This window comes from Rhinatrema bivittatum, chromosome 1 (assembly GCF_901001135.1).
Source record: "Rhinatrema bivittatum chromosome 1, aRhiBiv1.1, whole genome shotgun sequence".
Classification (NCBI taxonomy): Eukaryota; Metazoa; Chordata; class Amphibia; order Gymnophiona; family Rhinatrematidae; genus Rhinatrema; species Rhinatrema bivittatum.
Genome location: NC_042615.1, coordinates 513,367,437 through 513,392,981, shown reverse-complemented (window position 1 = coordinate 513,392,981; position 25,545 = coordinate 513,367,437). Strand labels below are relative to the sequence as shown.

Sequence of the window (25,545 nt, the reverse complement as noted above, 5' to 3'; positions counted from 1 at the left end):
GAGGTCTCTGATTTTTTTTGACTGAATGACCAAAGAATTAGATTAGTGGAGTGCATTGGATATGGTATACCATAAATCTTAATAAGGATTTGATACTGGTTCAGGTGTGTCATTAACAAGCTGGGACAACTGGGGCTGGGTCTTAAGGGTAAACTGGGTAAAAAAAAAAAAAATGGCTGAAAGTTTATAGTCTGTTGGTCAACAGAGGTCACACTGAGTAGAGGAAACAGAGGTCACACTGAGTAGAGGAAACAGAGGTCACACTGAGTAGAGGAAACAGAGGTCACACTGAGTAGAGGAAACAGAGGTCACACTGAGTAGAGGAAACAGAGGTCACACTGAGTAGAGGAAACAGAGGTCACACTGAGTAGAGGAAACAGAGGTCACACTGAGTAGAGGAGGGTGACTAGCCTGTTGCCACAGGAATCAATCCTAGGGCAAGTTCAGCTGAATATTTTCAGAAATTATATTGTAGAGAGTTTTATAGAAAAGTTTGGTGGGGTTTTTTGTAGATACTAAGATTTACAAGAGTGGACATGCCAGGAGAAGAAATGGGGAGTGATCTAAGAAAACTTGGGGTATAATCAAAAGTTTGGCCACTAAGATTACTGATTAAAGTACAATCATACATTTGGAGGTGAAGAAACCCAAAGAAACAGTATATGATTTGGGGGAGGGGGCAGGAAGGCTGCTGTGAAGCAGTGATGAACACAGAACAGGAAAATAATCTGAGGCAGATCATATTTGATGACCTCATAGTTGTAAAATGGTGCAGCAAGACAGTGATGAGAGCCAGAGAAATACTAGAGTGCACAGGGACAGTGCAGGTGATATCACCACTGTACAAATCATTATTGAAATTTCATCTGGAGCATTGTATCCAATTTTGAAGGCCATATTTCCAAAGTAATATAATCTATGCACACACTAAATATAGTCTTGAGGAGTGTCTCCATAATGGTGCAATCTGTACCAAAAGCCCTATGAGGTTAGATTTAAAGATCTAAATATGTATATTCTAGATGAGGAAAAGAGGGAGGAGACAGGATGTGGCAGTCGATATTCAAAAGCCATTTAGACAGATAACTGAAAAGTTATGTCTAAATGGCTTACCCTCTATATTCAGCCTTTATCTGGCTAAATTCTAGCCAGCTAATAAGTTAGGCAGCTAGGATTTAGCCAGATAAGTTGGGGATGTTCCAGGCCATACCTGGGAGGAGTTGAGTAAGCCAGCTAAGTTACCCGGCTAACTCTGATATTCAGTTAGCTGGTTAACTTAACCAGCTAAGTCTAATCAGGTCAAAGAGCTGTCCTAAGCTTAGTCGGCTAACTACTTAATATAGCTGGCAGTATTCAGTTGTGCAGCTGAACTACTGAATATGCCTCCAGAGTTAGCTGAATAAGTTTATCTGGCTAACTTTGCTATCTGGTATGTCTGAATATAGACCTCCAAATGTATAAACTATAGTATAACAAGCAAGCTTTTTTCAGTGCAAGAGACGTTCTAGAACAGGGCTAGGCAACTCTGGTCCTCAAGTGCCGTAAACAGGTCTGGTTTTCAGGATATCCACAATGAATAGGTATGAGACATGTTTGCATAAATGGAGGCAGTGCATGCAAATGTGTCTCATATTTATTGTAGATATTCTGAAAACCAGACCTGTTTACGGCACCAGGGTGGCCTACCACAGTTGTAGCACAAGGGGTCATGATATGAAGTTGGGGGGGGGGGGGGCAGGTAGACAAAAATAACATAAGAAAACCTTTCTTCAGAGAGAAGGTGGTGATGCACGGGACAGCCTCATAGCAAAAAGGTGGTGATAACAAAAATGATGAACTTCATGGGGAGAAGCACACAGGATGATCAGCAATGGGGAAAGCAAGGAGTAAACTGGATAATCAAGTAAGGGTTTTGCTGTATTACAGCAGATAGAAAGAAAGGAGGAGCAGAGACTGGGGGAGCTGGGGGTCTTTACTAGCTATAGGAAAATTGGTTCTTACCTGTAATACCACAGATCAGTCCAGACCAGCGGGTTGTGCATTCCTACCAGCAGATGGAGTCAGAGAACAAAATCTTTGGGCACTGCTACATAACCGAGAGTGCCACCTGCAGTCCCACAGTATTGGCCTGTACCCAAGCCCAAACAACTAACCTTACTAACGGGCGAAGGGGGTTGGAACCCAAATACACAACAGCCAACCCCTCACCCGTAACAGAGAAAACAAAAAACCACTAGACCACCTCGGAACCTGCTCCTTCAAGAGCATCTGCAATAGAACACATTTCTTTCTTCATGAAAATATCACTTCTCAAGGCAGTCTTTTGGAATCTGAAATGGGGATGGGCCTCTGGACTGATCTGTGGTATTACAGGAACGAAAATTAGCAGGTAAGAACCAGTTTCCCTTTCCTGAACATACCCAGATCAGTCCAGACCAGTGGGATGTACCCAAGCCACCCTACACTGGGCAGGAACCCGAAAGACCCATGCGCAGAATACTCTCACCGAAAGACGATTCATCTTGCGCCCTAATATCCAAACGATAATGCTTGGTGAAAGTGTGAAGGGGGGACCAAACCGCCGCTCTGCGGATTTCCTGAGGCAACAGAAGCTGACACTCAGCCCAGGAGGAGGCCTGGCCCTAGTGGAATGAGCTCTCAGACCCAAGGGGACCTGACGCCCTCGAGCAACGTAGGCCGTGCAGATAGTGTCCTTAATCCAGCGTGAAATCATCGCCTTAGAAGCCTTGTCACCTTTCTTAGGTCCACCGAACAAGACAAACAGATGGTCTGACCGCCAGAAGTCATTGGTAACCTCCAAATAGCGCAAATGAGTGCAACGCACATCCAAAAGATGAAGCTCCTTCTCCTGAAGGGAATCCCGGGACCAGTGCAGCAATCCTGGCAGATCCACTGCCTGATTGACATGAAAGGCAGAGACACCACCTTGGGAACGAAAGAAGGAACCATGCGCAGCGAAACTCTATCATCGTATATCCTAAGGAAAGGATCCCAACATGACAAAGCCTGCAACTCTGAAATCCGTCGCGCAGATCAAATGGCTACCAGGAAAACGGTCTTCAAGGTCAAATCCTTAATCAGAGCCCTGCGTAAAGGCTCAAAGGGGGCTCCGCAAAGCACACGAAGCACCAGGTTCAAGCTCCAATCCGGACATAACGGGCGGACAGCAGGGTGTAAATATTTGACTCCTGTGAGGAACCATGAAATATCTGGGTGAACCACCAACGACCGACCATGAAACCTGCCCCTTAAGGCACCTAAGGCCTCTACCTGGACCCGAAGGGAATTGAAAGCCAAACCCTTAACCAACCCCTGTTGAAGGAAATCCCAACTCCTGGAGAAACTCCGTTGACAATGGATCCAAGGAGCGCTGGAGGCACCATGCCTCAAACAGCTTCCAGACCCTAACATAGGCCATAGAAGTAGCCGGTCGATGTGCCTGAAGAAGAGTGGAAATGACCTGCTCTGAATATCCCCTCAATCGCAATCAACTCCTCTCAAAAGCCAAGCCGCGAGAGAGAAATGATCCTCCCGATCTGAAAATATGGGCCCCTGATGGAGCAGGTGCAGATGATGAGCCAGCTGCAGGGGACCTTCCAGCGTTATTCGAACCAGATCCTTGAACCAGGGATGACAGGGCCATACCGGAGCACCAGCACTATGCTGCCTGGATATATGTCTATGCGTCGGAGAAGCCGACCGATGAGAGGCCAGGGTGGGGAAGGCATAGAGAAGAATTCCTGTGAGCCAAGGACACACTAGGGCGTCTAATCCTACCGAGCCCACCTCTCAACGACAACCGAAAAAGCACTCTGTCTTCGCATTGGCCCCAGTTGCCATCAGCTCCAACTGAGGCATGCCCCACCTGGCGTAAATGAGGTTCCAAGCTTTGGGAGCTAGCTCCCATTCCCCCGGATCGAGCTGTTGCCTGCTGAGGAAGTCTGCCTGAACATTTTCCACCCCCGCAACATGCAACGTGGCGATTCCTTTGAGATGGCATTCCGCCCAAGCGAACAAAAACCTTGTTTGTTTATTTATTTATTTAAAGGTATTTATATACCGTTTTTTAAAATAAAATTTTATCAAAACGGTTTACAACATGTTAAAAATAAAATAAAAAATAAAATATAACTAAAATAAACTTAAATACATAAATTTGACTAAATAGCTAGATGATAACTAGCTAAAAACAAATTATTAATTAAAATTAGAATAAAATAAAGGTAGCGTGCCTTGAGCAAGGAGGGCAGGGAGGGTAAAAGGGGAACGAGAAGGGACGAATTGTAATATCCTTAAAGAACACTGATGGGAAGTTAGGGGAAGGGAGAAGTTAAAGTGACATGTAACTGATGAGAGAAATTTGGGAGATGAAGCTTCATTTATGATCAGGGGGTTGCTTAGTGGAAGTATTAAATGCTTGTTGAAAGAGAAATGTTTTTAGAGCTTTTTTGAAATGATGAGGATTTGATATTAAGCGAAGAGGGTTGGGTAGTGAGTTCCAGAGTGATGGTCCTGCTACTGAAAAAGCTCTTTTCCTGGTGATGTCTAATCTGGCCTGTCGTGGTGATGGAATGTCTAAGAGATTTTGAGTAAGTGATCTTAAGTGTCGGGTGGGTCTGTAAATACGGAGTAAGGTGCAAAGCCAGGTGGATGAGGAATTATTAATTAGACTGTGAATGATTGAGATTACTTTATATTTTATCCTGTACTTTATGGGTAGCCAATGAAGAGACTGTAGGATGGGTGTAATATGATTGCGAATGGAGGTACCGGATAATAAGCGAGCAGCACTATTTTGAACTAGTTGTAGCGGATGAATTGATGAATCAGATAGACCTAGATAGAGAGCATTACAATAGTCTAGACCAGAGAAAATGAGAGATTGAAGGACAGTCCTGAAATCACGATAGAAAAGAAGAGGACGAAGACGTTTCAGAAGCTGTAATTTATAGAATGATTTCTTTGTTAGGGAGGAAATTTGTTGTTTCATGGATAAATCTGTATTTATGGTTACTCCTAGATTTATGGCGTGACAATTAATTGGGATGGTTGAACCATTGAATGTGAAATGGGATGGCGGACCTATAGAGGAATCTGTAATGTTTCCAGTGCCACCACGAGACTCCTTGTCCCACCTTACCGGTTGATGTAAGCTACCATCATTGCATTGTCTGAGAACACTCTAACCATTCTGTTCTCGACTAGGGGCAGAAATGCTCGCAGGGCCAATCGGTCAGTCCTCATCTCGAGACAGTTGGACCAGGATCTTTCCGTTGGGGACCAAAGACCTTGAGCGGATTTGTTTAGGCAAACTACTCCCCAGCCTGACAGACTGTGGAGATAACCGCCCAATTCGGCGGATCCAAATCCACTCCCTGTTCCAGGTTGCTGTGTAAAAGCCACCACGACAGACTGACTCTGGAAGCAGAGGCAATGGTATATGGAACTGTTCTGACCGGGCTCCACCACAACAACAGCACTTTGCAATGGCTGAAATGAGCGAAAGCCCACAGGACTAAATCCAAGGTGGAGGCTATGGATCCCAGGATTTGTAAGTGATGCCAAACCATCTGATCCTTCCTCTGAAGGAGAGCCTTGACCTGATCTTGCAACTTCGTCACATGGTCCAATGCTAGAAAAACCTTGCCTTGGGAGGTATCGAAAAGCGCTCCCAAGTAAACCAGTGACTGAGTGGGCTCCAAGCGACTCTTCTGGATATTTATGACCCAGCCGAGCGACTGCAAGGTGAGCATCACCCTCTGGACCAGTCTCTCGCAGTCCTCCCGTGACTTTGCTCGAATCAACCAGTCGTATAGATACGGGTGAACTAGAGACTCCCTCCTTGTGCAGGAACGCCGCCACAACCACCATGACCTTGGTGAAGGTACATGGAGCCGTCGCCAGGCCGAAAGGAAGAGCTTGAAACTGGAAATGTTGACCCAGAACCTTGAATCGGAGATACCGCTGGTGATCCTGGCGGATCAGGATGTGGAGATACGCCTCAGTGAAGTCTAAGGAAGCAAGAAACTCCCCTTTGCGCACAGTGGCCACCACTGTCCTCATGGTCTCCATGCAAAAACGGGGGACTTGAAGACACGGGTTCACCTTCTGCAAATCCAGAATGGGACGAAAGGTGCCCTCTTGGGAACCACAAAGTACACCGAATACCGTCCCTTGCCCCGTTCCTCTAGGGGAACTGGAACAATGGCCCTGAGGTCGAGAAGCCGTTGTATGGTCCCCTGCACTGCCTTGTGTTTGGCGCGCGAAGCTACGTGAGACTCCACAAAAGCCTCCCGCACCGGGCGCAAAAACTCGAGTGTAACCGTCCCAGACCACTTCCAAGACCCAGCTGTCCGAGATAATCCTTGCCCACTCCACGTAAAAGCTCAACAATCTGCCTCCGACAACTTTTACGACGGAATGGGTGCTCCTGGCTTCATTGGGAGGGTTTTCCATGTCCAGCACCCTGGCCCGTGGACTCTCTGCCTGGGCGACGACCTCCACAAAAGGACTGCTGATGCCCCGGGGCCGGCCTGGACCCCGAAGGAGTTGAAGACCTACCAGTGTGAAATCTGTGAGAGTCCCGAAAACAAGCTCGAGGGGAAAAACCTTCCCTGAAGGTTTCCTATCCTCCGGAAGCCGGTTGCCCTTGGACTCCCCAAGTAATTTTACCAATTGATCCAGGTCCTCCCCGAAGAGAAGCTTGCCCTTAAAAGGGGAGGTTACAGAGTTGAGACTTGGAAGACAAATCTGCTGACCAATTCTGCAACCAGAGGAATCTGAGTCATGACAGCAGATACCATACTATGTGCCGAGGTCCGAACCAAGTCAAAGTGTCTGCGACATAGACAACACCTGCCTCCAATCGCGCGGCCTGCAAGGCCCCACCACCCTCAGCACTCAGAGCCGCAGACGCCTCCTGGACCCAACAAAGGCAGGCTGTCTGCATGAGGCTGGCACAAATAGCCGCCCGGAGACTCAGCGCAGAGACCTCAGACTCGTTTCAGCTGAATCTCCAGCTTGCGGTCCTGTATGTCCTTCAGCGCAGCAGCCCCAGCCACAGGAATGGTGGTCGTCTTAGTCACGGCAAACACCGCCACATCCACCTTCGGTACCTTCAGAAGATACAAAACATCTTGCGATAGGGGGTAAAGGTTCGCCATCGCTCTACCCACTTTCAAACCTGCAACTGGTGAGTCCCACTCCCGGCTCACCAGCTTGCAGACCTTCTTTGGCAACGGGAAGGAAGTCGTCTGTCCCCGAATCCCATCCAGGACCGGGTTAACTCCTTCGCTGTTGGACTCTTCCTGCGACACCTTGATCCCCAGGACTTCCAAGATCTGGGGGATGAGAGGCCAGAGCTCCTCACCCTTAAACAAGCGCACCACGCTGGGATCATCACCCTCTGAGAGTGGCAGATCATCCAGGTCTGGGTCGACCTGGTTCCCATCGCCCATATCATGGGTGAGTCCCAGATCCTGATCTACTCCGGAGACCGTGGTATGTCCAAGTGGAGACAGCAGTCTATCCTCCACTCGGGCCCCCTGCCCGAGTGGAGGATAGACTGCTGAAAGTAGCTGAAGTAGCTGAAGGTCCGGGGGCCCCGTGGATACCTGCTTGGGTGGAGGCTCCGACAGAACTCCCCCGAGTCGTCACTCCCCTCAGCTGGGGGGTCCAGTAGCACAGAGTCATCCCCAAAGAAGCAAACCTGCTCTACAGGGGATAGAATGGGAGGGGCGTCCTCCTCCCATTGACCTCTGCCGTGAGCCCTCCTCCTCTGCTGATGGAGGCATCGGCCCTGAGGAACGAAGCCCTTGCCTGCCAGGCTTCTTCCCAGACTACGTTCCCTCCTGCCCCGAAGTACAGGCCGCACAAAGGGAAAAAGAATCCAGGACCTGTGTTGCCATGCCACATGCACAGCATGTCGGCATTTTTACTCGAGGCACCATGAGCTGGCCTGTGCAGTCACGAGGTCATTGGCAAAGGGGGAAATTCTGGTGGAGGAGCCTCCATGCGGCAGCCGGAGCCAAAAATAAACTCTTTGCAGGCGCAAAAATGCCCTCATAACGGCTCGCCAGCAGAACCGAGAGCAGAAACATGCGGCCTACCTCGCGTGCGAAGGCCTCCCCCTCCCAGCTACCTGGAGCCCCAGGACGTTGACAAGATCAGAAGGGGGTCCAACTCCCTCCTCTCCAAATGGAGTGCCGGAAAAAAAAAAACGGCCCGGTCCGTCCCCAAATCAGACTCCTCTTACTTTGAGAAGATCTTGCATTATATAGTTTTGTTTTTTTTTCCAAACCTTTTTTTTTTTTTTTTTAAACTTTACTCAGCTATCCAAGGAGTCTGAGGAGGACCAGAGGACAGGGAGCCTCTTCAGTGGTCGAGAGAACCAGGAACCCCTGGATTTCAAATCTACTGGACCGTTGCAGGCGAAGCTCAGACAGGAGAGTCCAACCCCCTGGACGCCCAGCTTCTACTGAGGGTTGGCCCACCAAGGTGCCTAACACCTCGGGAAGCAAATTCACTACTCTCTTTTTTTTTTTTTTTTTTTTAACTGACTGCAGAAGTGCGCACACTGTTATGTAGCAGTGCCCAAAGTTTTTGTTCTCTGACTCCATCTATTGGTAGGAATGCACAATCCACTGGTCTGGACTGATCTGGGTATGTTCAGGAACTTATTCTATTTCTGTTAAATATCAATGTTTTGTGATTGAACATCATAAGCAAGGATATTGATATCATGTGTATCCTGTTTTCTGCCTCTCTAGATACAACGTTTGCAAGGAATAAAGACACTGGTCAGTGGTGGTACTTCGATGACAGCAGTGTGTCTGCTGTCTCTGAGAGACAGATTGAGGTGAGTTTTCTGATCTTTCTGGGGCCCTAAGTTTATATGTGCTACAGATGCTGGTTAATGGGACACCTCTACATGGGGTTTGGAAAATGCCATGCAGACAATGTGTAAAATATTCCAGTGTAACTTGTTGTAATGCTTCCTATGCCCAAGTGCAGATATTCGGAATTTTGCAAAGCTTAATCATATCTGAAATCCCAGGAGAAAGATGGTTTGTGGCATCACCCTTAAAGCAGCACACATTTGTGTGATTAAATCTGTGAAGAATGCCTCTTGCTTTCCTGCACAGGTTTCTCACAATTAGTAGAAATACTTGATTGACATTTTTTATGTTAGTCTATGGTCAGCAAGCTTTGTTCTCAGATTTTTTTATTATTCAACATACAATACTAGTGCCTGAAAAACAAAAAGGAGGGAGATGTGGGAAAGAAAGAGAAAAAATAATTGCAACCCCAAGACTTCTGCAAGCCTTTGCAGCATAGGAACAATGGAGTATTTCAGCCATTCTAGATTTGATAGCTGCTTTCCTGTTCTTCAAAATTCTGTACAAACCCTACTCATGCTCTTTCATCTCCCCTCTCACAGTCCAAAGCTGCCTATGTGCTCTTCTACCAACGGCAGGACAAAATCTGCCAGCCCACGCTGTCCCTTCAGCAACCCTGCTGCCACAGCACTGTAACTTCAGCAGATCAGGACACAGATGACGTCACATCCTGTAGCAGCATCTCAGATGACATGACTACCTGCAACTCCCATGACTGTAAAGTAAACACCTGCCAAAGCAGTGAGGCTATGGATGTCGACTGACCACCTCCCCCCTCCTTCTCCGCTGATTGGGGAGGGGGCTGGGGTGCGCCAGAGTAGTCTATATCTTTGTATTTCGAAGACTTGAATTGCTGGTCGTTTTCAACAAGCAGGGAGACGATTGGCTGTGATTCTCAGGCCTGTATTTAGAAATAATTCCTATTGGGTAGTGTAGCAGATCCCCCTCCTCACCAAAATGTCTTTATCAACATCTGAGGAAAGAGAGCTGATACCATTTTAGGGTTGAGAAGAGGGGATTTCAGCACAAGAACACAAATATGTAAATACAGATACGTCTATATAGATACATATGTGTATATAGCTATACATATATTGATATGTATAGCTATGCATGTATGTGTCTGTATATGTATATATAGCTATGTGTGCATATATGGATATATATAACCCTGTGAGCATGGATGTATATATCGATATATAGCACCAAAAATATATAGCCTCTTGCTATTTTGGAAGAACCACTTTTTAATTATTTGACTACTATCCTAAAAACGTTCTCCCAACATATTGCAGCAAAGGGCATCTATTTATTAGGGGTGCTCTGTGGGTTAGTTAATGCTCCCTCTTCTTTCTAATGGTTGATGGAGAGCTTTATGTGGCTTATGGCAGAATTCACCAGCAAAAGAGACAGGGGCAGTCTTCCACTCTGTGTCCACCAGCATTACTCCTCAGTCCTTCAAGGATTCATATGGAATCAGTAACCCCAAGTAGACCATCGCTGTGGGTTTAAAAAGGGAATTGAGCAAGGGAACCAACAGTTTGGCTTGCAGACTCATCTTGTGTATAAGGCAGAAATATTTCTCCAGAAACCACTACTGTGATGTGTGCAAAAACTTTAACTCTGTATATGAGCACTGAGCATCTTGTATGAAGCTTTTCACAGGCTTCAGAAGTTGTCTCCTCCCCACCTGTTTCACAGGCATAGGAAGAAGTTTGCACATCATCGTTCAGCCTAATAGTGTCTGTTCCACTTTCTTCTCTACCTCACCCAGCTCAAGCCTTTCCCCATTATTTTTAGAATTCCTAAATTTAAAGTTTAATTTAGACAGGCTTGGCATGAGGTGACAAAAATGTACAAAATCTACTTGAAAAGTAAAAAAATTTAAGAAGCAATACAGTTTTACAGTTCTGTATAACACAAATGCAGCTGTACACAGACAGGAGGAGTGCAGTTAGGTAGAAAGTGATAGTGCCAGGATTCCTAGCTGGTGGTGTTTTTCTTTATATCCTTCAAAAAACATTTTTTTTAAAGTACATCTAGTCTCAGATCCATACTTGGTCCTTTTTAGCTATAATCAGAAGTCCTAGCTTGCCAGTTCCAGGAGGCTGTCTACTCTTCTGTTTAGTTCCCTTAACTGTTCCTTCAGCTAGAGCAGAAATAATTGCTGAGAAAACAGAAAGCTAAGCTTGGGGGGTGCAACACCTAGAGATCCAGGAACTTCTGAGAGAAGAGCAAGCAGGGAATAAACATATCTTGTACTGGACCAACATACAAATTATCTGAAGACAGTGATGGGCATAGCTTTTTATCTCATGTATTTCATGTCCGCCAAGGCTGTGGCCTGGGGTGTTCTGACACCATCTTGCACTTGTAGGCCTAACTCCAAGAGGTTTACATTTATTTTTCCCCATCTTTGGATTTTTCTTTTGAGGCAGTATTTAAGTTTGAGCTGCCCCATCCCTAATCCTAGTATGAACAGTTGTAATGATTTTATTCACAACCTTCTTCCTCTTATCACTCCAAAAAAAAAAACCCAACTTAAAATACATACCTAATTAAAAAAAAAAATTAAAAAAAAAATGGAGAGCCAGGAGTTAAGACCAATAGAGAGAAAAGCTAGAGCTGAGACAGGCACACAATAAGGGGGTTTATACTGCTGCTTAAGGCTGGGGTGTGGTTTTATGTTAATTCAAAGCACATATTGTATTTTCCTACTAAAAACAAAACAAAAAAAAAAAGCACCACAAAAAGATGCTGGGTTTTTTTTCCTTTGCTGTTGTTGGAAGTTTGTAGAAAATATTTTTGGCATGCTCTAAAAATAAAAAAGACAAACTTGTATATAAAGAAAAATGCATTTTAAAACTTGACTGTGTGAGTATTAATTCAGTGGCTATATCACACTTGCATGACCTCAAATGAGTCACTTTAGTTTTAATCTCAGCTCTATCAATGAATTTGTATGTGTCCTTGGGTGAGTTGCTATCTCCCTGTGGCTTGGATCTGTCACATACTGTGTTTCAAGGGGGTCTATCTCTTTCTCTCAGTTCTAAACCAGTCCCTGAAAGTGATAGTAGAAGTGTGTTTCCTTACTGGATGGGAAAGAAGGGTTAACCCTGAGCTTTTTGATCAATTGCTTCTGCATAGTAACACTGAAAGCATAATTAAATTGAATAGTTGTAGGCAGGGTATCGCCCACAAGCATCACCAAAAAGGAACATTCTTACACAGGGCTTTATCACCAAAGTTTATTTAACAAAATCCCTAAACTTTTAAGCTGCCAGTGCAAGCAAAATCAACCTCCACCTAACTCTGCAATGTAGTGAACATTTTAGCAGCAGCTTTGCCACTAATGCATTAAAGAAAACACGCTGGTTTGGTTTTTGGCAAAATACTCCCTTGACAAAGATTCTGCTTAAGTGTGTGTAAAAATTGATATTTTCTCCTTATCCTCTACACACAGTTACATGTTAGAACTATGGTTTAGCATTCTGTATACCAGTTTTAGTGCTGATGTTTGGAAAACGTGTAATTCTTCTTGCGGGTTGTACCAGAAGCACGTCAAAATAATCCAGACAGCTACCACACAGCCCACAAGACACAACCAAATCCACTACTCATGCTTTAACCTAGGTAAACTACTTTGATGTGATGGGAGGGAGGCAGGGGCAAAGAAGAGAGTGGTGAAAATACATACCTAACAGTTCTAGTGGGCACAAGTAATCAAAATAACTATGAAATATTCTAGGTCATTATAAGTGACATCTGCTACAACTATTGATTACCTAGAAAAAGTCTTATCCTCTCTTTTTCAACTCTAAGAGCCGAGATCATGTTTTAAAGAGGTAAAGTTGTACTGACTGGTGTTCTGTAATACATTATCCTTTAATAATTCTGTAGTGAGGGGAGAAATAGAGACAAGGATCTCTACTCAACGATTGACCCCAGCAATTGCTAAACTGACGTTTGCAGGGATCCACTCAAGGCACTCCTTTGAGAATCACAGATTTGGAATAGCTAACAGTCTTACACTGAGGCCCCAAAACAAAGGAGTTGTCCATCCCCAGCTTGCTGCTCCTGTTACATGGAGGAAAACTCCTATAGGGCTAGGGCTGTGCAACAGAGCTCTGCTACCATCCCTTGGTCTGACAGGGTTGGGCAATCTGGCATAGGAAGTGGCAGGTTCAGAAAGCAGTGCATGCCAGTGGTTCCTGGCTGAAGAACCCCTCAAAATTCAAATCCCTGGCCATCAGTTCCTCTTCAACATCTTCCAGTGCCCACTGATGCTCCACAATTTCCAATGCTTCCCACTCAGCCTATGCAAAAAGGGGCGGGGGAGGGGGGGGAAGGATGGTAGAAAGACAGACAGGTGAGCATAAAGTACAGCCTCTTTCCTTTTACCAATTAATAGCCAATAAATAGTATATTGAATCTTGAGTTAGAACCTCTTGCCTTCATATCTATTCTTAAGAGCCAGGAGCCAGAGAGGAGCAAAAGAAAAAAAAACAAAAACTATTCTATGAACTTTGTCTTGACCTGTGCTAGCCACCCAGAGATATAGCACTAGCATCGCCTCCTTCCCTTTCACTTGCTCCCACCAGCATGCTAGCTTCTTGGCAAAAGGGGGCTTATCTCACCTTGAAAGCTTTGTTGGGGTCTGGAGGCATTATCACACCTGCACCTGTCATCTGATCCTGCATAATCCGGCTCTGATCTGCCGCTGCAGGGGGAGAGTAAGTACACCACATACTAATGGCAGCCCAGCACCAATTACTGCCCACCCTACGTAACAGTCGGTGTGAGGGTCAGCACTTATACAGCACGTACATAGCCACATCTGGAAGACAACATGCCCCTCCCCCAGTCCTGCTGAGGAATAGGAGCTAAAGTGGCTCATCTAAAGTCTCTCACTCACACAGATCCCGAGATGGAAGGTGGATGAGTAGATAGGGAGACCCGGCTCACCATTGTCCTGTCCAAGCAGCAGTGTGTACATGCTTCGCAGCCCAAACACATTCAGGAAATACCAGGAGGCAGAGCTCACCCTACAACCCAAAAGGGGAGAAGTAGGGTACAGCACATGTCAGAGGGAGAAACCAACAAGGCAAGACAGAGGCAGCTTCTCCCGCCAGCAAGGTTCCACAACTCTTACCAGGAGGCATCAAGGGAGAGCAGCTCAATCCCACGCTGTAACATGGGCTTGAAGCGGAGCGTCAGCGGGAATGGGACCTTAGCTGGGGGGAGAAAATGAAAAAAAAAAAACATGCGGTTACATGCCCATCCCACCAATCATAGGCCCTGCCCTGTTCTATTAATCACATCCCACCTTCCTGCTCCCAAACCCACAAAAAGTGAGGGTGAAGGTCACTCAGTTCAGTAAGCAAGCCCATCAAAAAGCACTCTAAATCCTTGTATATGCATGGATTTCCTCCCTAAGTAAACTTTGATGCTTCACTTGTGGTATATCAGGGCCTGCACTGCAGTAGAAACTTGGATATATGTAGGGGGTTGGACTGAATACTTTGGTGGCTCAGGAAAATATCTCCCTCTGGAAGAAGTGTTTTAAGTGCCACACAGGACTTGTGTCCCTCATAAGATGGACCTTGCCAAAATAGGTATCCTTGAGTTTTTCCCTCCCTGCCACTGACATTTAATAGAGAAAAGGCCAGCCTTCTTTCCCCTGCATTTGTGGCACCTACTTGTCACAAAGCCAGAGAAAGCCCAGTTGATCCAACCTCCGATGAGAATCATGGGAAGGACATTGGTCAAGTTCCCCTTCATCATATCCATGACCATGGAGGGATCTAAAACCATAAGGGAGAGGATGAGTCAGTGTGAGGAAAGCACAACAGAAGATAAAATCTTCAGCATATGCATACTAGAATAACCTCGTTGCTCATATAAAGTGAACCTATTACCCCCCAGTCTTGTCCATATATCCCAACCCTCCTAGTCTCTTCACTTCCTCACTCACCTGTCATTGGATTCTTGGGGGTTACCTTTCTCTTTGTCTTTTTAAAGAACCCAGTCTCTGTGTCATTGAAATAATGTTTCCTCATGGCGAAAGACTACAGCAGAAAGGGAGACAAAGGAGAGGATTGAGAGGGGGGAAAGGAAAAGAAAAACCATACAAACAAGATTTGCCAAGCGGGATCAAACCATACATCCTGACTCCCAACAGTGACCAATCTAGGTCATTCAGAGGTACCCAGCAGATCCCAAAGAGTAGATCTATACTTTGTTGCTTATGCCCAGGGATAAGTAGTGGTTTTCCACAACTCTAACTGGCTAATATTTATGGATTTTGTTCTCTAGGAACTTTTCCAAACCTCCTTTAAATCCAGCTAGGCAAGATAGCTTGACCACAAATTCTACGGGAGAAGTATGACAGAAGACATGTAACAATCCAAAGACGCCAGCACTCTGAAAAGAAGTTTAATGCTCCTTTTTTGGCCAAGGTCTAAATCTATTTAAGCCTTGTCCTTAGTAAGGTCAGATGGCAGGGTGTTATCCCCACCCCATTTTAATTAGACATGTTCTCAATCTTGGTGAAAAGGAACCAGCCTCAGACCATACACTTCACCTGAGCCAAAAAGAGAGCAGTATGAACCCCACTTCTTAAGCTGACCATTAAAACCTCTCATTAAGAAGAATTTTGGTTGCCAGCTTTATTTCACTCCTAGTAAGGTGCTCAAGCTGCAACACTTGACATCTACAAGACATACTGAGAAATTGTGAGTATTGGAAGTGAAACCTCTGTGCAAACTGCTCCTACACAGTAACACTAACTGTTGGCAGATGAGGACTTCACTGGTGAAAAGAAGGGGAAGGGTGATGTAGTAATATTCAATTTCCTAGCGTGTAGCCAGATGGACTCAGGACCAGTTGGTTATGTGCTCTTCTGCTAGCAGATGGGAGACTGAGTCAGATTTCAAAGCTGATGTCATCCTAGCTATACCCCTGCAGTGACCTCAGCTCCTCAGTATCTCTCAGTCTCCCTAGCAAATGAGGACACTATTCTCTCGCTAGCGGGATAAAAAAAAAATAATTTACCTTTAAAGAATTGGCCCCACTCTCCTGCGTTGATACCTAAGGGTCCCTCCCCCAGTCGAGAATTCCTGAGGTGATTCTGACCCTTCAGAGGTGCCTTGATCAAGTAGCTGGTTCCTGGTGTGGACTTAGCCGTTGAAGCAGCTGAAAGGCAGCGGGTGCAAGTCAAGCAAGGTGGTGAAGGCCAAAGCCCTCTCCCCCTGCAGCTGGAGACAGTTTCTGCACTTGGCCGGTAAGCACTGAGACCAGGTAAGTTTTTAAATTCTTAAAGCCAGAGAACAAGAGGGACTCCGGTGAGTCTTCTCTGGTCTACTTCTCGACGAGCCATACCTATCCCGGCGAGGTAACAAGGGAAGGCTCCAACCAGGTTGAGCAGCCCCCGATGGGCTAGGCCCCGTTTTCAGCTTAAGTGAGACAGCCACGTGGTGACACCTGGCAACGCCATTTTTCTCTCTGTGGTCTCTGACACCATCTTCCCCCCTTTGGCCATCGGTACACGCAGGGCAGGCCAGACGGTCAGTGCACCCAACTTGCGTGTTGGTAACATAGCCACATGCACAGATACACACACGAATAACACTGCACATAATTCCTGTGTGATTATACACAGAGGCAATGGCACTGGTGGCAAAGAAGCTCAGAAGGCACTCCCTTTGCACAGCCTGAACTGGAGTCCTGTCTGTGTCAGCACTGCGAGGAAGCCCAGGGAGGACCATCCAAGCCTGGTCCTTACAGTCAGAAGATGGGTCAGGAATTTCCTCATCTGACAGCACCCCAGCTCTAAGCAATTCCGAAATGGCGTCCTCTCCACGAGAGGGCAGCTCAGTGGCGCTTACTCAGACTCCTCTTGGAGCTAATATAGATCCAGGGGCTGTAAGCCTTCATTCAGGCACAGGTAGCCCCAACCATGACCTGGATGGAATCCCAGCCGGGAGCACCTGACCCTCCCGGCCCTGCTCAGGTACCTGGTGACCAGCCCCGCCTTACCAAGAATGTCCCTGACAGGGATTCAGACACCACAGATGATGATGGTGGCTCACTTCCACCAAGATGAATTGCCAGCTCTTGTCTCCCAGACTCTGGCAGAAACAAAAAAGAACCCCCATCTCGTTGTCCCTTCGTAAAGCCTCATGCTATTTCCCAGTGCTGGAAGCTATCCAGGAACTGACTGACCTGGAATGGGATGCCCCGGAGGCGAACGTTAAAGGAGGTCGGGCCTTGGAAGCCTTGTACGCACTGGAACCAGCGACCAAGGAACACCTGCGTTTTCGGAATGTGGATGCAGTGGTCTGCGCCGTCTCAAAGCGAACAACCATTCCCGTTGAGGGAGGGGCAGCATTGAAGAATACTCAAGATAGACTATTAGAATCCATCCTTAAGTAAGCCTTCGACACAACAGCTAAGACACTGCAGATTGCTTATGCTTGCTTCTCTCTCTCGAGAGAGGTAGATAATTCCGGAACATATGCCGGAGAAGTGATTGAACCTGCCACAGCCTTCCTGACGGACGCAAGCTCAGACTTGGTGCGTACCTCAGCCAGAGGAGTAGCCGCAGTAGTGGCAGCCAGAAGGCAGTTATGGTTGCAGAACTGGTCTGCAGACACGACTTCTAAGGCGAATCTCACAAGAATGCCCTTTAAAGGATCTCTCTTATTCGGAAGCAAATTAGAGAAGTTAGCCTGCAAGTGGGGTGAATCTCCAGTGCCTCAGCTATTGGAAGACAGGGGGGAAAGATCCCAGGGGAAAAAGACCTAGGAGCAGAGGTTCCCAATGTTTCTGACCCTATAGAACTTTGTCGTTCCAGGCACCATTACCATCAGGGAGGTCTCGGTCCTTTCGGAACAGACAACCCAAGAGAGGAACAGGTCCAGGGTCAGGATCAACCCAAGCTTCCCAATGAGGATGGGCCGACCCATCCACAGGAAGAAGAAATGGGGGGTTGACTCTCCTACCAAGGATGGGTTGAGATCACGTCAGATAAATGGGTACTAAACATAATACGAGAAGGCTACTCTCTGGAATTTCACAGCATCCCTCGGGACAAATTTATGATGTCATCCTGCCACTCCCACCTCAAGACAGTGGAATCCACACGGAAAAAAACTACTCAGTCTGAAGGATGTAACTCTGGTGCCTACACCCCAGCAAAAAACAGGGCGCTATTCTATCTATTTTATTGTGCCCAAGAAAAAGGGGTCATTCCGACCCATCCTGGACCTCAAGAATGTCAACCATCATCTGCGGATCCTACACTTCCGCATGGAAACTATCCACTCAATGGCAGTGCAACAGGGAGAGTTCCTAACCTCCCTGGATCTCTCCAAGGCCTACCTTCATATCCCAGTCCATCAAGACCACCAAAGTTTTCTACGTTTTGCAGTACTGGGCCACCAATACCAGTTCCGAGAGCTACCGTTTGGCCTGGCAACTGCCCCAGAACATTCTCAAATTATGATGGTCATGGCGGCAACACTGAGGAAAGAAGAGAATCTTGGTCCACCCTTACTTAGACGACTGGCTGATCTGGGCGAAGTCTTCAGAAGAGAGCCTTCAGGTGACCAACAGAGACAAGAACCTCCTGCAGGAACTCAGTTGGGTCGTGAACACGGTCAAGAGCAGTCTCCAGCCCTCTCAGTCCTTAGAGTACCCAGGGGCCCATATCGACACCAAACAGAACAAGGTCTTCCTCCCTTCCCCAAGAAGGAGAAAACTGATGGAACAAGTATACCGATTGCTGACCACTATGCGCCCCAAAGTATGGGACTATCTTCAGGTTCTCAGGGTCATGGCATCAACTCTGGAAGTAGTACCGTGGGCAAGGGCTCACATGCAGCCACTCCCAACACTCCTTACTATCACGCTGGAACTCACTGTCCTAAGACTACTCTATTCGCCTCCATCTACCAGCAGAGGTATGTTTTTAGCTTCAGTGGTGGCTACAAGAAAGACATCTAAGCAGAGGCGTAAGCCTATTCCCACCGAACTGCGCTCATCACAGTCACAAGCCTTCAGGGGTGGGGAGCCCACTGTCAGGAACTGATGGCCCAGGGACAATGGAACAAGGAAGAGGCGGAATAGAAGATAAACCACCTGGAAGCTCGAGCAATCAGACTAGCATGCCTGCAGTTCAGCCACAGGCTCCCAGGGCAAGCAATTTGAGTGATGTCGGACAACGCAACAATGGTTGCCTACATCAACCACCAGGGAGGAACCAGGAGCCAGCAAGTGTCTCTCGAGATAGACCCCCCTCATAGCATGGGTGGCGGTAAACCTACAAGGGATCTCGGCCTCCCACAGCGCAGGGAAAGACAATGTCTCAGCAGACTTCCTCAGCTGAGAAAGCCTCAACCTGGGGAATGGACGGTGTCAACCACAGCCTTCCAACTGATAGTAAATCACTGGGGCCTCCCAACCATGGACCTACTGGCCACCTCTCTCGGCATTGAGAGAGGTGGCCAGTAGGTCCATGGTTGGGAGGCCCCAGTGATTTACTATCAGTTGGAAGGCTGTGGTTGATACCAGGTTCTTCAGCCGCAGACGAGAACTGCACTCCCAAGGGATCAATGCCCTTGTCAAGACCTGGCCAGAGGAGGACTTACTGTACGCCTTCCCCCCATGGCCACTACTGGGCAAGATCATCCGCAAGGTAGAACCTACTAGTGGCCATGGATTGGCCAAGACGCCCATAAGAACATAAATTGCAATGCTAGGTCAGACCAAGGATCCATCAAGCCCAGCATCCTGTTTCCAGCAGAGGCCAAACACCAAGAAGATCCCATGCTACCAATGCAATTAATAGAAATGGCTATTCCCTAAGTAAACTTGATTAATAGCAGTTAATGGACTTATCCAAACCTTTTTTTGAACCCAGTTACACTAATTGCCTTAACCACATCCTCTGGCAACAAATTCCACAGCTTGTGTATTGAGTGAAAAAGAATTTTCTCCAATTAGTAAGTAGCACATTTAAAACTAACTTCATGGAATGCCCCCTAGTCCTATTATCCAAAAGTGTAAATAACCGATTCACATCTACTCATTAAAGACCTCTCATGATCTTAAAGACCATGGTATGCAGACATGCAAAGGCTCATTGCAGGGAGCCCTCTGTGCCTACGTCTATACAGGGACCTCCTCAGGTAAGTAATTTCTTCAATATTTGACAGGCTTCAAATAAAGCACTGAAAGGTGAAGTTTCCATACAAAAAGAAATTTGAAGGACAAGGATTCATGAAACAGCTTGGAGGATGGTTCAGAAAAAAATATGAGATACTTCTTCCCCTAAGAGACTGGTGGATGCCTAGAAAAACCTACTAGTAAACATGGCAGAAGTACTGAGGAAGAATTTAAGCACATTTGGGAGAAAGAAGGTAGTGGAGGAAAAGGGGTGAATGGATCATCAAGACTGTATGGTTTATCGCAAATAAGATATGAGAGTCACATGGAGACCCAAGTTTTGAATTTCAGAAATGTGGACTGTTGAAATGGGGATGTTCATGGAGGAAGAACTAAAAGACTGGGAAACAATGGGTGAGGTGGAACATCAATGGGCCAAATTAAAAAAAAGCTATTACAAAGGCAACACATCTGTTAGAAAAGTAAGAAGAGAAAGAAACAGATACAGATCTCAAAGGCAGTGTCTGAAAAAAGGCAAAAAAATGCATTTATAAAGGATCCCAAAAAGAGCACAGGAAAGAATATCTGGAGAAACTGAGGGAGATGAAGAAAGAAAGAAAACCAGGAAAAGAAAAGGACAAGACAGCTTTACCAGAGAAGTAAAGCACCAAAACATTTTTCAGATATCAAAGAAGGGAGACCTGTAGTGGTATAGTGAAATTGAAAGGTGATGAATGTGTGGAGTATGACTAAGAAATGGCATAAATTATTTCTGCTCGGTGTTCACTAAAGTCGACCCTGGAGAAGGGCAGTTGCAGTTTGACAAGACCATGGATGGGAATGGAGTAGATGCAACCCTATTTACAGAAGAGAATGTATGGAAAGAGCTAGCAAACCTGCAAGTAGACAAGGCCATGAAGCTAGATAAAGTACATCCCAGAATACTGAGGCAACTTGAAGATTTGCTGGCGGGTCCACTGAAAGAGTGTTGAATAGATCCCTGAAAACGGGAGTGGTGCCATGTGATTGGAGAAGAGTGGTAACAGATGAGGAAGGAACCTATAGGCCAGTTAGCCTCATCTTGTTAGTGGGGAAAATTAATGGAGACTCTTCTGAAGGAAAGGATAGTGAACTATTTACAGTTGGGTGGTTGATGGCCCCAGGGCAGTATGGATTCACCAGGGAAAAGGTCCTGCCTGATAAATCTGATTGACTTTTTGGTCTTGGCGACAAGAGAACTGGATCAAGGAAGAACTCTCAAAGTGATTACTTGGATTTCAGCAAAGCTTTAGCTACGCGCCTACATTGGAGGCTCATGCATAAAACGAAGCTTGGGTGTATGTATCAAGGTGACTACCAGGAAACAATGTGTAATGGTAAATGGAACCTACTCTGAGGAGAGAACTGTGCTAAGTGGAGTACCTGAAGGATTCGTTTTGGGATCAGTTCTGCTCAATATCTTCGTGAGCGATGTTGTGGCGGGGATAGAAGGAAAAGTTTGCCTTTTCTGTGGTTGATACTAAGATCTACAACCGCGTGGAAATGTCTGAAGGGAGTAGAGAGAATGAAAGTGCTTTAAGAAAATTTGAAGAGTGGTCGAAGGTTTGGCAACTGTGATTCAAGGCCAAGAAGTGCACATGGGGTACAGAACTGAGTTATGTGGTAGGAGGTACACGGAGCAGGAAAGGGGTGATTCTGTCTGGTGCTGTGAAAGTGGTAAAGCAATGTGACAAGGGGATAGCTAAAGTCAGAAAGATATGGGGCTGCAGCAAGAGGTAAAACTAGCAGGACAAGGGATGTGATAATGCCCTTGGTACAAATCCTTAGTGAGGCTTCACGTGGAATACTATGTTCAGTTCTGGAGATCATATCTCAAAAAGGATCGAGACAGAATGGAAACGGGCTAGAGGAGGGCAACCACAATGGTGTGGTTTCTCTATCAGAAGACCTATAAGGAAGAATCTAAATCTGTATACTTTGGAGGAAAGGAGGTACAGGGGCGATATCTGACAGATGTCAACAATGTACAAACTTCAAACCTCTTCTACTGGAAAAAGTAGAACTAGGGCTCAAGATCTGAAACTCCAGGGGCGATGACTAAGAACCAGTATCAGGAACTTTCTCTTCATAGAGAATATGGTGGATGTGGGGCATGCCCTCCTACAACATGTAGTGAAGACAAGCACATTTAATGAATGCAAAAGAGCATGAGACAAACCCTAAGCATCTTTAAAGAAAAGGATAGTATAACATTTTTTTCATGGGGGGGGAGGGACTTGCATAGAGCAGTAGTTACTACCATAAGCAAAGTGCTGGGCAGACAAAATGGACCATTTGGTCTTTTTTGTGCTGTCATTACTATGGTGCTCTGTAATGTCTCTCACTAGTTACAATATTCAGGAACGAGACCTCCCCTTCTTTATCACCCCTCTCATAACAAGCCCACAAGTGCCTATAGCATCCAACCAGTGGCCTAAAATGCACAGGGGCTCATGGGCTGGCATGACAATAAGGAAAGGCTAAAGCGGTTAGGACTCTTCTGGTTGGAGAAAAGATGTCTGAGGGGAGATATGATAAAGATCTATAAAATAATGAGTGCAACAAGCACACAACTGGTTCTTACTCTTTCAAAGAGCAAAAAGGCTAGGGAACATGCAATGAAGTTACTAGATGATATTAGTTTTAAATGTAAGAGAATGTTTTTTACTCAATGCATTATTAAGCTCTGGCATTCATTGCCAAAGGCTGTGGTGAAAGCTATTAATGGAGCTGCATTTAACTTTAAAAAAAAAAAAAAAGTTTGGACATATTCCTAGAGAAAAGTCCATAAAAATTATTAAGGTGGACTTGGGGAAATCCACTACTTATCCCTGGGATAAGCAGCAGGGAATCTAGCTACCTAATCTGGGTTTCTGCCACGTACTTATGAGCTGGATTGGCCACTGTTGAAAACAGGATACTGGGGCTTGATGGACCTTTGATCTGACCTAATATGGCAAATCTTATGTCCCCTCCCCTCCCCCCTCCATTTTGTCACCAGCCATACATATGCCCCAATTTTCTGCATCTGTCCTAAGTATGCTTGAATTCTAGCACCAGCCTGGCTGCCACCATGTTAGATTTGTGAATACCTGGATTCACAACTAACAATCAGACAAGTATTTCTGACATATTCTCAGGGTTTCAGAGAACTGGAAACACCTTGGCTCTGGGGTGTAATGTGCTGGTGAGTAGATTGCTGCTCTGCAATATGCTACCCAGCACCTTTTTTTTTAATGTATTTGTTTAAAAAGGATTTATTTCCTACACTTAACTACAGTTCAAGGTGAGTCATAAGCATAATCGCAAAATTCACTAAGATTCAAACACAAATATACACAAAACAACCTACATCACCAGTTCCTGCAATAATCATTCTGCAATGGAGAGCAGCCTTAGTACTACAGCAATGGTTTAGGTCCCAAGCTCATGGCCTTGCAACAAAAGCCTTTAATGTTAGTACCCAAGTCACAATGCAGAGCTATCCAGTAATGTTTCGGGAGATAAACCCTGCCACTGACAAGGCTCTCCCAGGTTTCTGAAAGGTAGTTCAATCATGGCAGGGTACATCACACAGTCCTCAGTGCATGAGACTGCAAAGCACAAGACAGCACAGATGCAGGGTGAGGCATTACTTGTGAATGAGCATAGCAACTTTGGAGGGGATGCACTACTGTGTGCAAGCCGCTGTGTACGGCTTAATATGCAATTCAACATGCATTCAAAAGCCCTGTTCCAACATGGGGATTAGCGTATCCAAATCACCATGTAGCTAATAGTGCTCATCACATGTAAATTCATGTAGATAAGGTTATTGCCTAATCCCTGGGATCCAATACATTTTCCACACGGTCAATGTGCTCTTGCAACGTGGCAAATTTTACGCCAGCCCAGAGCTGGTATAAAAGTATGCCACACGCAAGGGCGATTTGAAAAAAAGAAAAATTCTTTGTGATTCCTAATAGTATCATTGTGATACTAAGCAGGAGGAACCAAACCAAGTAGTATTTAGTTTAATGATTTAAAAAAAAAAAAAAGAAAAAAGTCTGGAAGCCCAATACACACAAAATATATGGTCCAGGCCATGTATATGCCAGTAGTAGGGAAAACAAACAGTCATAAATTAAGCATCCATTTCCCAAACCGCTTAACAGCCCCCTCTCCTGAGCGCCTGATGCCAAGGAGGCACTAGGGACGCATATTTGTCCCTAGCGCTTCCTTTTTAACACGACCCCTCATTTAAATATTGATGGCGCACATTAGGAAAATGGGCGCTCAACATTGAGCGCCTATTTTCTGCATACAATTATTGCATCAGCTCCTTTGTATTTAACTTTCCAATACACTGGCAGTAGGGGGAGGGGGATGTATGATATATCCTGAGACCAATGTTGGTCAGGACCTGAAAGGTACCAGTAATGCACACCAGGCAAACCTTTTTCAATAGCGAGTAAGTTCTGGAACTAGGGGATATGATATGCCAAGGGACCAAAGTCAAAACGGTTTTTTTTCCACAGAAGCATAATGGATGACTGGAAAGCCTCAGTGGAATTGGTGGAGAAAAACATCGTATCAGAAGGCATAGCATAAACACAAATGATCCCTAGCTGGGTAATGAAGTACTGAGTTAATATATACAAGTAGTTACAAACCTAAACACAAAGGATGGAGCAACTTACATAGAGTAACACAATCCCTGAAAATTCTTACTAAGTGGACTTAACCATTTATCTCTTTCTGCCATCATTTACTATGTTACCTGCCGTGGGATGTACTTGCCGCTCTCCCTCAACACCCGGCTCCGAAGTAAGACCTGGCTACAAAAGAGAGAGAGAAAGGCTTGCACATCAATCTGCTAACCATCAAATCCAAGCAGATGCAAAACATTACCTGCAAGGGTTAGGGAGTAAGGGCTACGTAGCAGATACCTTCTCCCATTGTAGTCTTGTCTTGCTGTACCTAATATTAAGCAGCTCGGATACCAGCTGTAGCTGGAATCAGAGGTCGAGGGCAACTTGTTGGCCATCTGTCATTGCCCTAGCCCCGGGAAGAGAGGTGTATATACCTATCTGACACCTGCTCCCGTTCCGGCCTCTTGTCGCTGTGCAGCAGTTGCGTCACGTAGTGCCGGAGCAGTCCCACGTGGAAAGTGATGAAAACGATGGGCAGCACCACCCAAAGCCGGATATTAGAGTCCAGCAGCAGCTCCGGTCCCGCCATCTCGTCGCCGCCGCACCCGACACTCGCCTTCCTGCGACGTCTCCGTCAGAGTTTTGCTCTCTCTCTCTCTCGCTTCTCTGTGCTATTGTAGCGTGACCGCGAAATGTTAATTAGATAACTGGAGAAACTGCTCCGAGAGAGCAAGTACCGGATACAGCATCGCCAATCCAGAACGGATGTGACGCAACAGATCGGCTAGAAG

General features: G+C 45.9%; 2 protein-coding genes across 3 annotated transcripts in view; one reads left to right on the top strand and one right to left on the bottom strand.

Annotated features, from left to right (window-relative positions):
* USP11 (ubiquitin specific peptidase 11) overlaps nucleotides 1-11,521 on the top strand; it is a 165,297-nt gene extending 153,776 nt beyond the window's left edge. For both annotated transcript variants that reach the window (XM_029611904.1, XM_029611911.1), the window contains exons 20-21: nucleotides 8,790-8,878; nucleotides 9,461-11,521. In XM_029611904.1, the coding sequence (XP_029467764.1) occupies nucleotides 8,790-8,878; nucleotides 9,461-9,682 (311 nt within the window). In that variant the 3' untranslated portion in view covers nucleotides 9,683-11,521. The remainder of the gene's footprint in view (nucleotides 1-8,789; nucleotides 8,879-9,460) is intronic.
* A 631-nt stretch (nucleotides 11,522-12,152) lies between these two features.
* LOC115096796 (ER membrane protein complex subunit 3-like) lies at nucleotides 12,153-25,515 on the bottom strand. Its single transcript, XM_029611925.1, has 8 exons — nucleotides 25,189-25,515; nucleotides 24,883-24,940; nucleotides 14,893-14,986; nucleotides 14,618-14,722; nucleotides 14,071-14,152; nucleotides 13,884-13,963; nucleotides 13,556-13,638; nucleotides 12,153-13,234 (listed from the first exon to the last, which is right to left on the bottom strand). Exons 1-8 carry the CDS (start codon nucleotides 25,341-25,343, stop codon nucleotides 13,103-13,105), a joined length of 789 nt encoding a protein of 262 aa, XP_029467785.1. The 5' UTR covers nucleotides 25,344-25,515; the 3' UTR covers nucleotides 12,153-13,102.
* Between the last annotated feature and the right edge of the window lie 30 nt (nucleotides 25,516-25,545).

Bases quoted from the DNA above. Each gene is read 5' to 3' on its own strand.
- LOC115096796 (XM_029611925.1), bottom strand. From the start codon at position 25,343: ATGGCGGGACCGGAGCTGCTGCTGGACTCTAATATCCGGCTTTGGGTG. The intron at 13,964-14,070 runs GTAAGAGTTGTG...TTTGGGTTGTAG, and splicing joins CTCTCCCTTGATGCCTCCTG to GGTGAGCTCTGCCTCCTGGT. The intron at 13,639-13,883 runs GTGAGCCGGGTC...CTCCCCCTGCAG, and splicing joins GCTGCTTGGACAGGACAATG to CGGCAGATCAGAGCCGGATT.